This window comes from Podarcis vaucheri (assembly GCF_965113315.1).
Source record: "Podarcis vaucheri genome assembly, chromosome: 7".
NCBI lineage: Eukaryota > Metazoa > Chordata > Lepidosauria > Squamata > Lacertidae > Podarcis > Podarcis vaucheri.
In genome coordinates, this window is record NC_138765.1 from 62,217,846 (window position 1) to 62,232,063 (window position 14,218).

Below are 14,218 nucleotides of genomic sequence, written 5' to 3' on the forward strand. Positions count from 1 at the left end.
GTCTCCAGCCGTGTCACCGGCGCCACCGCCGCAAATTTATCCACCGATTTCTCTGCCTGGCCCTGTAGCTGGGCAGGCGGAGGTCTTTTCCTGCAAAGGGGTAGAAATGGCACTTTTAACGTGAGGTCTGTCTGCTGCTCCCCAGTCAATCCGCGCGCTTGGGGATTGGAGCAGCCGATCTCTCTTGGGATCCACCCAGCGTCTCCCACCGAGCCAGGAACTTGTATCGGCAGCAATTGGGGAGAGAGACGCGCGCTTTGGAAAAGGAGACGCCGGGAGGGACACGGCCGCGCGCCCTGTGAGCTCTCGAAACGCGGAGAGAAACGCGTGAAATCGTGGAAGAACACCGAGGATTTTGCGCTTCGATTGGGGAGCCCAGAGCTTCCCATCCCCGGACAGCCGGGTCTCTGAGCCCACCTAGCAGGGCTGATGTGACGATTAAGGGAAGGCAAACGTGCGTTGCCAGGACTCAAGGGAGTCTACAGATGGCGCTCTCTTGGTCCCCAACTCCAGCTCCTCCAGCTGACTGCAGAGGCAAAGGCATTTTGTGTATGCTCAGAAACGCTCTCGCCTTTAGTGTGGCTTCATGGGAGGCCTGGCACTGGTTTCTTTCTGGGCAGTCCTGGTTTAAATTAACCTCGTCCACTCTCCTTCCCATTTCTATGCGCAAAATAAGGACCGCCAACCCCTTTTTCATTTCCTATCTCAGAAAAAAAGGATAAATCATCCCATTTCCTATTTCTCCCTAGCCCTTTCAGTTGTTACCCCTTTTTTTCTTTTCACTTCACCCAAAATTCCCCCTCTCCAAGCAGTCGCAGGACCTTCGGCCGAGGCGGCGTGACTGGTCCAGGTCACTCAGTGAGCTTCAGGCTGAGCAGGGATTCGAACCCAGATCTCCCAGGTCCTAGTCCAACACTCCAACCACTACGTCACACTGCGTTGGGATGGATAGATAGATTATATGGGGCAGGGATTACCAGGCTGACCCCCCCCCCCACACACACACAATATTTTCTTCCAGTTGGTGGCATAGATCCTCGCCCAAGTTTTTTGTACTTCTGAAAACCTTGGGATTTCCCCGATTTTTTGCGCGCGGATGGTGCCGTTTTGGCTACACAGGCAACGACATCCTCGCCGTACATCGGGAGTAAGAGGGGGTGGCAATTAAACGCGGCCGTGGCGGCGATGTCGTTATTAAGAGTGGCGGATTCATCTCCGTCTGAAAAGCGCTTCCAGGCCCCTCCCTCCCTCGGCCTGGCGGCCCCCTGGTTTCAAACGCGCCCTCTGACTCAAGCCAACTGGGCGACATGAAGTCAGCCAGTCAGTGGCTCTCCTTCGTCCCGTAAAGGGCGCGCGGGGACGACGACCCTGCCGGGTCCCTTCATGGGGAATGACCCCTCAGCTCCTGGGAAGAAAAGCCGGGTGCAAAAACCATGGGTGCCCGTGGGTGCCATACAGCGCACATGGGCCCGGCGCCGAAATTTGTGGGTGCCCGGTCCCCTCATGGGGAATTTTGTGGGTGCTCCTCCGGCACCCACCTAAAATGACTCGCAGCAAAACGAAATGAGCTCCTCGCCTCGGGCTTTTTCAGGCTGCGCGAACGAACCTACGCACCCACCCGTATAGGATCGCGCTGGAAGACACCCTCAGCCGAGGCTACTTTTTGACGCTTTCCCTCGGCCTCCTATATGTAAAAGGAGTGGATTCAGCCCCTCACCTTAAAAAGAAAAGTGGGGTTATGAGGGGCGAGGGCATATGGGGGGCGGGGGCCGAAGCTGCATCACCCCACACACCCGCCCCCTCGCAGGTGCCGCGAGGCAAGACGGCGGCGGCGGCGAGAAAGAGGGCAGGCGGGACGGAGGGGCGGGAAAGACCCCGGAGGTGCCCCTTGCCTCGGAGGCGGCGCGCGAGGGGCGGTGGGCGGACAGACAGACGGGCCGACGGGGCACATGCGTAGAAAGCGGCTCCTCTCGGGCGGACTCTCCCCTCCTCCCTGCCTGCCTCTCACACACTCTCAGGCTGCCTGGGCGGCGCGGGCGCTTCGTCGTCGGAGCTGCTGCTCGAGGGGCGGGTGGCGGAGGCGGCGTGAGGGGGGAAGCCGTTTCCGAAGAGCGAGCTGAGGGGATGCGGAGCGGCGTGGCTTTCCTCCGCTTGCCGCCGCCGCCGCCGCCGGAGGACTTGTAAGCGCCGAGGGGAGGGACCCGCAGCCTCGCTCCGTCCTGCTTCTTTCTTTGCGCGCGGGCTCCACGCGCTCCATGGGACTCGGCTGAGGCGGGAGCGGCGGCGCCGCTGCCCGTATCTTCTTCCTCCCCTCCTCCCGCTCCTCTCCTCCGAGGAAGTTTCCCGCCAGCAGGCGCGCCCTGGTGGGCATGAAGGGGCGGCCGGGCTGGAGCCGCGGCCAGAGGCGGCGAGACTCGAGGGCGTTGTGCCGGCGAAGGGCGAAGCGAGTCTGACCGGCGGGGGTCGTCGGAGGCGCGGGGGGCGATGATGGTGGCGGCGGCGGCGGGTGAGGAGACGAGGAGCCCCTCGCGCTGAGAGAGAGGGAGGGAGGGAGCGCGGCGCTTCTCACCTCTCGCCCCCGACCCCCTTCGCCCCTCCCCGGCCACAGGTGCGCGGAGAGACCGCGGAGGAGGAGGGAAGATGGCTCTGGTCAAGGTCTACTCGGTGCTGGAAGGTAGGAGGAAAACTGGAGAAGGGGTTGGAGAGCGCCCAGGATTTCAGACATCATCACCATTCATCTCGATCATCGTTTTTTGTTGTTGCCATCGTTTATTTTCCTAGTCACCACTGCCGTTATTGCCATTATTCTCCTTAACAGGGGAGCCTGCTTTCCTGCTCATCTCCCTGAAAAATCTGGATGCCCAAGACTTGAGCATAGCAGGAAGCATGGAGAAGAAAGTCTCTTTAAGGACCTGGGGGGGGGGAGAGAAAATTATTCCCTTTCTTCCCCCTGATCAGCTCAACGGGGACTATCTCTCCCTCTCTCAGCTCCCCAAAGTGGCCAGCCAGCTGCTTCTCTCCCCCCCCCCCTTCACATCCACCCTAGGGGGTTAAGTGGGGTTAATCCCTGACATCTAGGAGAACAGCCAGATGCTGGAGCACAGATAAGGGTTGCTGCAATCTTCCAGCCAAGAAAGGGGTAGGGGGAGTGGGCAGGTGGAGGTGTGCCCCAGGACATCTCCAGGGCTGCCCTTTTTTCTATTTGACAGGGATGTGGGTGTGTTGAGGTTTTCTGCTCAGTGTGTGCGTGATTCCGCTGTTCTTCTGCTCCAGTTTCAGCCATGTTTTGACTTTTCAAAGATGTGTGGAGCATTCAGCTCTTCATTCCCCTGCCCCGCCGCCACCCCCAAATTTCCGTCATCTGAGAATGCTGCAATGTTATGGGAGAGATGGGGTTGGGTGGGGTTTGCCTCCATTCAGGTCGTAACCCTGTTTGGTAAATACTGCTCCGGCCTCACGGTTTTTAAGCTTCTTGGGAGGTAGAGAGTGAAGAGCTGGACCCATTTTTAACCAACCTCCCACCCCCACCCATATGCCCTGCGATTTGGCATCTCTGTAGGTACATGATGCTGCCAGCACATTGGGTAGTAATCTGGACATCCAAGTATACCCCAAAGGCACCCTTTGCCCTCTACATGAAGACCTGGCATTTCCTGACTGGCACATGACTTTCCCCCCTTCCTCTTTCTATCCCCACCCCACCTGCACACACAGGAAACAGAGCCCAATGTTCTCCACCTCTGTGTGGTAGGTGTGCTGTGACTTTTTCTTGGAAAAGCTGTGGCCCACACCATGATCTTCCAAGCCCAGGGTTGCTGGCAATAGGCAAGCAGCTCTCTTCCTCTCTCTCCTCCCCATCCTTCCTAAGATTAAGGTTTGGCCCAGATTTGTATCACTTGCTCTTTGTGAAAGTTTAATGGCCTAGATCTACTAATCAGAGTCTGGGTCAAGACACTTCTGGCAAGGTGCCCTTTACCTGTCAAAGGAAATGTCAGCAGTGCTCAGCATGGCTGTGGCTGGCACGGTGCCTGTCTGCCTGGGGTCCCACCAACTAATCCGTAGCATATTTACAACGTACCATTAAACTTTTATTAGAAGTATGTGTTGCATTCAGTGGTGACAAATCCCATAAAGGGTGGAAGAAACTGCCCAAGTGTTCCTTTGTTCCAATAGGATGATCTGCAGCTATAGGCTCTCTGGAAACAACTGCAGCGCTGTAGCTAGTTATAGTTGGCACTTTCCCAGTTCCCTTCCACCCACCCCCAAAATTCCTGGGTTTTCTATACACACACTGGTTTATTTTCCATAGTGTGTGAAGACCGGCCACCTGAGAACATCCATAGTTGATTTCTTGGGCTCATCTGAGTATGCTTCCGTCCAACTACAAAGCTGGGGAAGTTTGTTTCTCTGGGGTGGATGGGGATGACTGAGTAGCAACTGAGAGTTAGGAAATCCCAAGGAAAATCCCACCCACTAGGTTTTCAGTGGGTGGGTGGAATTCTGGTTCTGCCACCGACAAAGGTAGTCCAGGTGATTGTGGAGTGTCCCTATGAGTACCTACAACTTTAAGGATTGTCAGATGTTCGTTTTGTTGTGTCTTGTTGCTGACTGTCACAGAGCTGCAGGTAGCAAGAGACAGCCCTTATTTTAGAACTGTTGAGCTGCACAAGGAGAGAACAGATTCCCAGCCAGGTTTCTAGCCAGGAATAGCGAGTGTATTGAAAGCCAAAGAAACCTCGAGGAAATCCAAGGCTCCCAGTTTGTCTTTGGAAATGGTAGCACAGGTGATGGTATTGAGAACTGAACCTTCCAAAGTTTGCAGCTTTATTACCATTCATAAGTGGAAGCATGTTTAAAATACTTTTTTGAAACAAGAGGAAGCTGCGCCATAGGTTCCAGCTCCTGAATCTTTTTAATTTTTGATTTCACTGAGCAAGGTTCAAACAGTGTGTCGGTTATTTGTTGTTGATGTTGTTGTTTGGTTTTGTAAAAATCCTTCTTACCTGAATCTTCCTTGGTTTATACAATATAGTATTCGTCTTCCATATTTCTGCAGCAAAAGTGTAGAAAGAGAACCAGTTATATGGAAACAAGGTGCAACAGATGTTTTGCAGCTTTCATATATTTTAATTACTTTGGACATGGCATAGCAATCAGGACATTCTGCTAAAATATCCTATCAGGAAATAGAGTTGTATGGAATGTTTGCTTTCCTAATTTAAGGAGCAAGCTGATAAATACTGCAAATAGAATGATGTTTGCCTCCTGTGCTAGGCTGACCTCTTATGGTGTTGAGGTGGCAAAGTTTAACTTCATCCTGTCATGTATTCATACATTTTGTATGACACAGAATAGTTTGGACAGATAATGACGAAAAGAAATACATTTTAGGTCCAGGAATATTACTCTGTAACACGAAGTTTGCCTCTATGAATACCTTGTATGTGAGTTAATTGCTGTGCTTCAGTGATTTTTCAGTTTTGGCTAGGAAAACAGAGAGCTATTAACAGCACATCTATATAGATATTGAAACATTCCATTAACAATGGTGTAGTAGGATCCGTAGTATAAAGCCTGTGTATCATGAGCTCATCATTGGAAGGTTAATTGCACATGCAAAGTGTAAGTGAGCTATAAGCAAGCATCAGTTCATCTACGTCTTTTAGTGCTCCCACGCCTTTATCCAGCCTGTTTCATTGATGCTGCTAATATTTAAAATAAGTTTGTATGCTACCTAATTCTGATATTTTGCTATAGAAGGTGACAAGCAAGATTTAGCATTTAAATAGGATTGAGAAGTTACCAAGGGCCATCCACAGCTCAGCGAGGTTTTGAAGTTCAGGTCTTTCCTCCTGATCCTTGGATGAGAAGCCCAACACTTTGGGGTGGCATATTTGGGGTAGGATGCATGCTGGCAGCAGCACCAACAGTAATAGGATATTGTGGTTATAAATCAAAGTGCCTGCAATTCATCTCGCTGTTTGTTTGTGACACTTGAGTTTGTGTTGCATAGCATACTTCAAATAACTTGACACTGACTTTGCAAATAACCTATGATTGCTTTATCCTGTCTGCTAGTTTTCTGTATAACCAGGTTATTGCATGAATTTAAAAGGAGATTTCTATAAGCTAATTTCTTAGCCGTAATCCAGAAGGTGTCTCCATCTGATGATCTAAAAAGAAATTGCTATGAATAGTTCTCAGTCTTTCTGAAGATTGTAATCCCTCTGAAATTCCATTTTTAGACACTTAATAGAGAATCAAGAGTATGTCATCCCATTAGTTTTTAACTTGGTGCTGAAACTCACTATGATAGCAGTTCTGTATATTACATAACTTGTGTAACGCAGTTACATTTTTGCAGGATTGCTCTGGGTGGTTTAGCTGTTTCACAGCTGAAAACATAATTGGATCCAACATGATAAATGTAGCTTCTTTCGCCATTTTGCTGACCCAAAGTTAGGCTTTGAAGTAAGTTGTATACTTGGATTAATTATATCTAGTTTACTTGGTATAAAAGTAAGTTCCTTAAAGTTCTTATGCGGCAAAGAAGTTACAGTAGACAATTTTGACAAGTTTTGGAGAAAGGACAATCCTGAGGTTGTCGTATCTGACAGAATATGCTGAGCAAGTCCTACCTGACCAGTGTCAACCTAACTTTCCACTACAGGATTGCCCCAGCAATCTCAGTGTGCCCTCAGCCAGCCTCCCATCTTATTTATAACCTGCCCAGGGTGTGGCAATGCCTGTTCACTTCCTCCTCCTTAGTCTGGTGTGGGCAGATCTACATGATGCATTTGAAGCACATGACTTCCTCAAAAGAACTAGAAACTGTAGTTTCTTGAGGCTGCTGGAAACAAGAGCTATGTGAAGAGAAAACTACAGTTCCCTATATTCTTTGGGGAGTCATGTGCTTTTAAAGGTGTGTTGAATATGCTTTCAATGCATAGTGTGGATCTGCTCTCAGTATTGCTGTTGCAGAAGAGAGGAGGGTGAGGACAAAACTAAGAATTTGTTGGCTCCGACTCCTCCAGCTCTTGGCCTCCCACCAGTCTTACCGGGTGCCAGCCACCACTGTTCAATTAAGTGTGTTAAGACTGTGAGGAAACATTTCTCAGTGGCGTTTCCACCCTCCTCCTTCCTCCAGAACCGAATGTTAGCAATGTAAATGCCTTGATTCTAACTGTCACGCAGTATTAAGGCATAAAACCTCCCAATATTAAGACATAAAACCTAACTTGCCGATTGCAAAACCAGCTATATAGGAACACATTGTTGCTCTTCTCTGGCTGTGTAATAGCATTCCTTTGAAATGTATCAAATTCTGGAATGAACTAAAGCCTCTGTAAATTCGGTTACTCCTATTTGGTCCTGTAACAATGAAACTTCAAGCAGTGTGTAAAAACTACTCTCCTGTGAAACTAATGGATGTTTTCCAACGATAGGGAGAACTGCCACTTAATGACATTTCTTTCTGAAGATTTAACATTCCAGTCCCTTTATGATAATAAGTAGAGTTCAATCTGCATTCAGTAGAAGCCTACATTTCTGAGTCACTTCAGGGTTTGTTAACTGCTGCATTCCATTTGCTAAAGAAAGCTCCTTTTTCATTTTCAAAATGGAACCTTTGGTTTGGGAGAATAGCGAAGCCCTCACTGCAATTTGCTTCTTCCATATTGTTCTTCTGCAACAATATTAAACTTCTCGTTTTGGGTTTTTGTAATTGTACTTTATCCTACACATCCTTGTCCAGGAGTTCTGGAGAGTAATGTTGCCCAGGTGTTAAGCTTCTTGTTTCTAGGGATGAGGAAGGCAGACCCAACTTCAGAACATCTTTGTGAACTTGATTAACATCACCCTGGGGCAGCATGGAAAAAAGAATGACTATGAGTAAGATGTTGAATTAAACATGTAAGAAACTCAGACATACCCAGCAGTAATTCTACTCAGAGCAGACCAATTAAAACCATTAGATGTAACAAACTGAAGTCCATTAATTTCAGTGGGTTATCTTTTAGTAGATCTTAGCTGAATCCCACCACTTGTTATTGTTTTAAGTCGTGTGTGTGTGTGTGTTTCATTTTCTCTTTTTATGAAAACCCAGAAACAGCAGTCATTTGTACAGAGTTATAGGGTGATACCCAATGTTCCTCATACTTGAGAGTAGACCCATTGAAATCAATGAACATAAGTAACTTGGGCCTACTAAGACTTAGCTGGATATCACTTGTTGTTGCTTCATATCCAATACTCGTTTTTTATGTGTATTTTAAATTACCTTCTGAAATGTCTTGCATGATAGCAGCAAAGAACCCATTGACCTTTACCGAAGAGAAAGCATATTGAATTGTTTCAGCTGGAGAGGCAAAACATCAGTATAGAATAGACATTGATCTGAAGGCTCCTGAACATGTCTCCAGCTTATGATCTAAATATTGTGTGCACAAACAGAACGGGAATGCCTGAATTTCTGGGAAGTGAGCTGCCTTTGGTTCCCTGTACAGCTTCCTTTGAGACACACACAGAGAGATCATGGAATGGAAGCTAATGCTGCTTCAAGTGGAATTAATATCCCAGATTTTCCACTCACTAAAGGCCTGCTGGGTTCTGAGGAGAGCATGCAAGCAGAGAGCATCTGCCTCGGTGCTGAAACAAACTATAATAGGTCTCTAGTAACCATTGCAAAGCCCCATTGTATATAAAGGTGAGATTGATATGGCAGTGATTCCACTGTTAGCTGAGATAATGTGCTGGCGGCTTAAAAGAAAGAACAGTGGTTCTTATTTCCATTTATTTATATAGAAACAGTTCACTAAAGCAGTCATCTAATGAACCTCATTCTCTTCACAATACAGCCCCACGCATCGCCAACCCAAAGCCCTACAAGAGGAACCTCATTTCATCTCTCCACTCAGTCCCAGTCACCAATTCCTATGGAATGTACAACTTGAAGGAAAAAAAGAAGGAAAAGATATTGGGAAGGGGAAGAGAAGTGGGAAAACTAGGAAGCTTTGCCAGATGCTGTTAAACTTTTTCATACAATCCCTACTATAAAACCTATAAACTCTGGTTGTGAGAATGAGTAAGTTCTATCCAAGACTTCAGTTTATGCAGAACCAATTTTATATATCTTTTTAGGAGCAGAATTGGCCTTTGTGATAGGGTGGGGTTTTAACTCTCTAAGATAAAAACTTTAAAATCAGTTGAGAGAATAGGAAAATGATCAGGGATAGTGCTCACAAGAGTTCATCAAGTGTATGGGAAGTAGATGATGGGATAGGAGGTAGCCAATTAATATCTGTGCTATTTTTCTACACACACACACATCTTAATTAATATTGGGGCATTCAACTGGAGTAGACTTGTTGAAATGAATGAACATGACTAACTTTCATTTATTAATTTTGTTGGATCTACTCTAAGTAAAACCTAGTTGACTACAACCCATCAGTATAATTTTTTGTCTACCTTTCCAGTTTCTCACACAAAGAGATTGCACTCTAGTCACACACAAACTGTTCTGTTGGAGAAAGGGAATATAGAGTTGTACAGCAGATGTGCTGTGCCTTTTCCCCAGTTGTGTATAGGGTTGGTGAAATTGAGGCATCAGTACTTTGGGGATAACATGGTGAAATATTGTTGTCCATACTGCACCCCCTTTTAAAATAGTCATAGCACACCTCATCACTGTAATAGGATGCTATTTGTGTATCTTTCACTTGCCTGACTGCAACTGAGGTTTTCTGCTGGAGATTTCCCTTCCCTTTTCTGCTAGATGGCTTGTAAACGTGTGATCTCTTCCCAGTAACTGGGAAGAGGGGTGGTATATAGCATTAGGTATGGTTGTGAAAGTCTAGCGATGGTATTATCAGAATTCTCTAACATGTAAGGAAGAATGACTGAATATCATTGGCCAGAAATGCTAGTTTGATGCCAATTATGAATCTACTATTGCCACCACTTCTTAAATAATAAAAATAAAATTCAGAATGTTAAAGCTAAATTCTTAGCCCCTGTGGCTACAATGCCAAGTTTTAAAGAGTGATGCCTTATAACTGTTTGAGATTAAATAGGCTTCGCATTGGACTTGACAGAGAGGAGAAACACATTCTTCAAGGACTGATTGCTACCCCTGTTGAATTGCTATCCCCAATGAATCCTCCTTGTGTTATTGCAAAACACTTGCTTCTCTTCCTTTCTCTCTCAGGCAGAAGTTTGTAGTGGCAATAGATGCTCGCTACTGTAGCAACTGTAACTGCATAGCTCATCCTTCCCTAAACTGGTGCCCTGAAGCACAGCTGCTGGCTGGGGCTGACTGCAAGTTGTAGTTCAAAACAAACTGAGGGCACTAGTTACAGATAGGTAGCCGTGTTGGTCTGCCATAGTCAAAAATAAAAAAATTCCTTCCAGTAGCACCTTAAAGACCAACTAAGTTAGTTCTTGGTATGAGCTTTCGTGTGCATGCACACTTCTTCAGATACACGAGGGCACTAGGTTGGTAGAGGTTGCTTTAAGAACACTGGACGTCCTTCTCCCGCAGGCAGCATGCCCCTATGATTCTGGGGCTGATGGGAGTTGCATCCCAGAAGAGCTGAAGGGCACCAGATTGGGGAAGCCTAGCATAACCAATATGACAGCCAGTGTGGTGTAGTGGTTAGAGCGTCAAACTAGGACCTGGGAGACCAGGGTTCAAATCTCCATGCAGCCATGAAGCCTACAGGGTAACCTTGGGCCAGTGACTGACTTTCAGCCTAACTTGCCTCACACAGTTGTTGTGAGGATTAAATGGAAGTGCGGAGAAGTGTCCCTTCAAACTCTACAATTCTGTGTTGCTGTGAAATTGTGTGTGTGTGTGTATTCATGGATAGTTATAGATCAGGGGTCAGCAAACTTTTTCAGCAGGGGGCCAATCTACTGTCCCTCAGACCTTGTGGGGAGCCGGACTATATTTTTTTTTTGGGGGGGGGAGAATGAATTTCTATGCCCCACAAATAACCCAGAGATGCATTTTAAATAAAAGGACACATTCTACTCATGTAAAAACACGCTGAATCCCGGACCGTCCGTGGGCCAGATTTAGAAGGCAATTGGGCCAGATCCAACCCCCAGGTCTCAGTTTGCCGAACAATGTTATAGATATATGAAAAACCTATACGTTTACTGCATCAAGGAATGGGACCTGCAAAGGAAGGGAGTATGTCAGGGGTGCTTACAGCTGTCCCAATTTCACTACTCCCAACCTGAACCTTGCGAGGGTGATCATGAGCACTGATATGATACCAACGAGGCAGGGGCCATAACCACTTAATAGATTGCTATCAGTTCCACTTTACAGTCCTTGTGTCTGCAGCCCCCCCCCAAAAAAGAAAGGTTAATGTGATTTATAAAGCAAGTGATAATTGCATCATGTATACTGTGCTGAATTTTCATTGTTTAGCTTCCGTTTTATGGCTTGTAGGAAACCCTGATGTCGAAATGAAGCACTGTGTGTGTGTTTGTGTGTGTGTGTGTGTGTGTGTGTGTGTGTGTGTGTGTGTGTGAGAGAGAGAGAGAGAGAGAGAGAGAGAGAGACTTAATATCTCAGCCAAGTTCAGTTTCACCTGTAAAAAACTTTTAAGCTAAACCGGGTCATGTGGCTAGCATGACTTAACTGCTTCTGGCACAACGGAACACCGTGACAGAAATCAAAGTGCACGGAAACACCGTTTACCTTCCCGCCACAGTGGTACTATTTATCTACTTGCACAGGCGTGCTTTCGAACTGCTAGATTGGCAGGAGCTGGGACAGAGCAATGGAAGCTCACCCTGTCATGGGCATTCGAACTGCTGACCTTCTGATTGGCAAGCCCAAGAGGCTCAGTGGTTTAGACCACAGTGCCTGCACTAACCATTCTGTTAGGACCTGGCTGCTAGGTCATCAATTTTTTTTTTGTTTCTCTAGCACTGCAGAGAGGAACCATAATAGAAAATTATTTCCTTGAAGTTTGTGTCTGCAGCACTGCCTTCTTTTTGTTATATTATTGCCCAAAGTCGGAGGGACTGAGCGGGGATGTTTTCACAATCTCCAGAAGCATGGCAGAGAGAGAGAGAGAGAGAGAGAGAGAATAAAAGAAAAGGGGCTTCCAGTAGTGAAAGGGTGCAAAAAGGGAGATGCCGAGGGAAATATAAAGAGTGTGTGAACAAAAGTGAATGGGATGGGGTCTGGTCTGGAAAAAACCCCAAATGTCTTGCCTCTTTATCTGCTGTAATTGGCTGCTTATCTGCTACTTAGCCATGCTGTAGCGGTAGGCTTCTCTTCTACACACACACACACACACACACACACACACAGAGCGCTCCAACTATTTATAGAATCAACATGAGCTTTAGTGAAAACCAATCAGATTTTATAAATCCTCCAGGAGGTTTGTTTCTGTAGCTGCAGCAGTGAAAGAAGTGAAATTGCTGGATAGTGGCACTGAAAAATGTAGCCTGTGGTGTCCTTTGTTTTCCCTCTTAATTCAGAATGCCAAAAAGGCTCGTACCACAGAAACAAGCATTGATGTTCATTGATTTTCTTTTTCCTTCTCTTAAAATAAGTGTGCAATAAAGGGGCAGCAGTAGTAAATAGACTTATCACTGTCAATTGAAAGTGATCGGATGTCTGGAATGTTAAATGTGCATTATTGTTAAGAAGCCTGCATATTTCTTGTATGGGATTCTGTGGGTGTTGTCTTGTCTTCCAGGGTTTTATTATCCCCCCCCCATTGTGTAAAACGACAGCTGTGTATCAGTCCTATCAACTCACCTACATATGCTAGATGTAAAAGCAGTGTATGTTGTAGCTGAAGAGCTATACCGCCAATACAGTGGCCCAATTCGCATGTAACATTAAGCCAAACCATGGCATAGTGTGACTGAACAAACATGCAAGCTCCTGGAGAGAAGATTGTGGCCACTTTGCTCCTCTCTAGCAATGGTGTGTGTGCACTGCGTCATGTGATCAGTGAAGTGGGGTGGGGCTTACCCACCCCAAAAAATATTTTATTCAAGTTGGCACCCCTGTCTCTAGTTGTTTTGCCACTGTGCTGTGCTGAGCTAAACCATGGTTTGGTTTAGCATGTTGTCTAAACCTGAGCTCATGGTTCAGCTCTCACAGACAGACCATGAACAGAAACCTGAGTTTGTGCTATGGTTTGCAGCTTGTGGTTTGTCTGGAGAGAGCTCAACCATGAGCCTAGGTTCAGATGGCATGGTAAGCCAATGTAGCAGCAAAATGATTGGGGGGCGGGGAGCAAAGCAGCCGCAGTCTCCTCTCCAGAAGCCTACATGTTTGCTCATGCACACTATACCTTGGTTTGGCTTAGCGTTATGTGTGTGAACAAGGGCATACTTTTTTCCTGGTTAGGTGGACCACCCCATCCTTCTTCTGCGAAGTAGCAGTGTGCTGTGTCAGGGGAGCTTGTCGCCCATTCTTTCTCTACTTACCATCCCAGTCAGAAAGATCTCCTTTCTCCTTGCATCAGAATCTAGTTCTCTTTATTCAGCTGCACATAATAAAGCCCCAGTTCTTTCAGGAGTGTGCAAGCCAAACACAGAATGGTATTTAAACAGTCCCAGATCTGTTTGCAGTATCCATGGAACTGACACATGTACACCACCCACTCTTTGTGTGTGCAGTGCAGCTTTGAAGGATACAGTTTCACAAGGCAGAGAGACAGAGAGCATCTGAATTCATAGGGTATGGTTTGAAACCAAAAGTGCAGTTTTACAAAATCCGATGCACATGTCTGTTAGCAGTAATTCAGAACCCTGAAGAACACACTGACCTACCGACTTAATCGAAGAGGCCTCCTGTGCAGTTGTTAGAGCATAATGGAACAGAATACTCTCTCTTTCACATGGATCCTTATCCTCAGAGCTTTGTAGAAAATACAGAACCTAGCATTAACACACACAGACACACACACACCTGTATCCAACAGACTTCTCAGTACCATTCCATCTTCAATCACAGATAATTAAGCACCGAATTTTTCCTCGATGCCCACAGCACTACGTAAAGCCTCCTAGAAACTCTCTGCATTGTTCATTGCCAGATTGGTAGAAAGGTCCAGCTCTGTAGGCTTCTGTCCCTCCAGGCTGGGGTAAAAGAGATTCAGGTGTGTGTTTATCCTTGGTAGTAGGATGCTGTCAAGAGAAATTGGAGCCGTTGGCAAAACTCTGTGGGACAATTCAG

The 14,218-nt window shown here is 46.6% G+C and overlaps 1 protein-coding gene across 2 annotated transcripts in view; it reads left to right on the top strand.

Annotated features, from left to right (window-relative positions):
• Positions 1-14,218, top strand: part of NETO2 (neuropilin and tolloid like 2) — a 39,258-nt gene continuing 25,040 nt past the window's right edge. For both annotated transcript variants that reach the window (XM_082232936.1, XM_082232937.1), the window contains exons 1-2: positions 1-100; positions 1,727-2,674. In XM_082232936.1, coding sequence (XP_082089062.1) covers positions 2,641-2,674 — 34 coding nt within the window. In that variant the 5' untranslated portion in view covers positions 1-100; positions 1,727-2,640. The remainder of the gene's footprint in view (positions 101-1,726; positions 2,675-14,218) is intronic.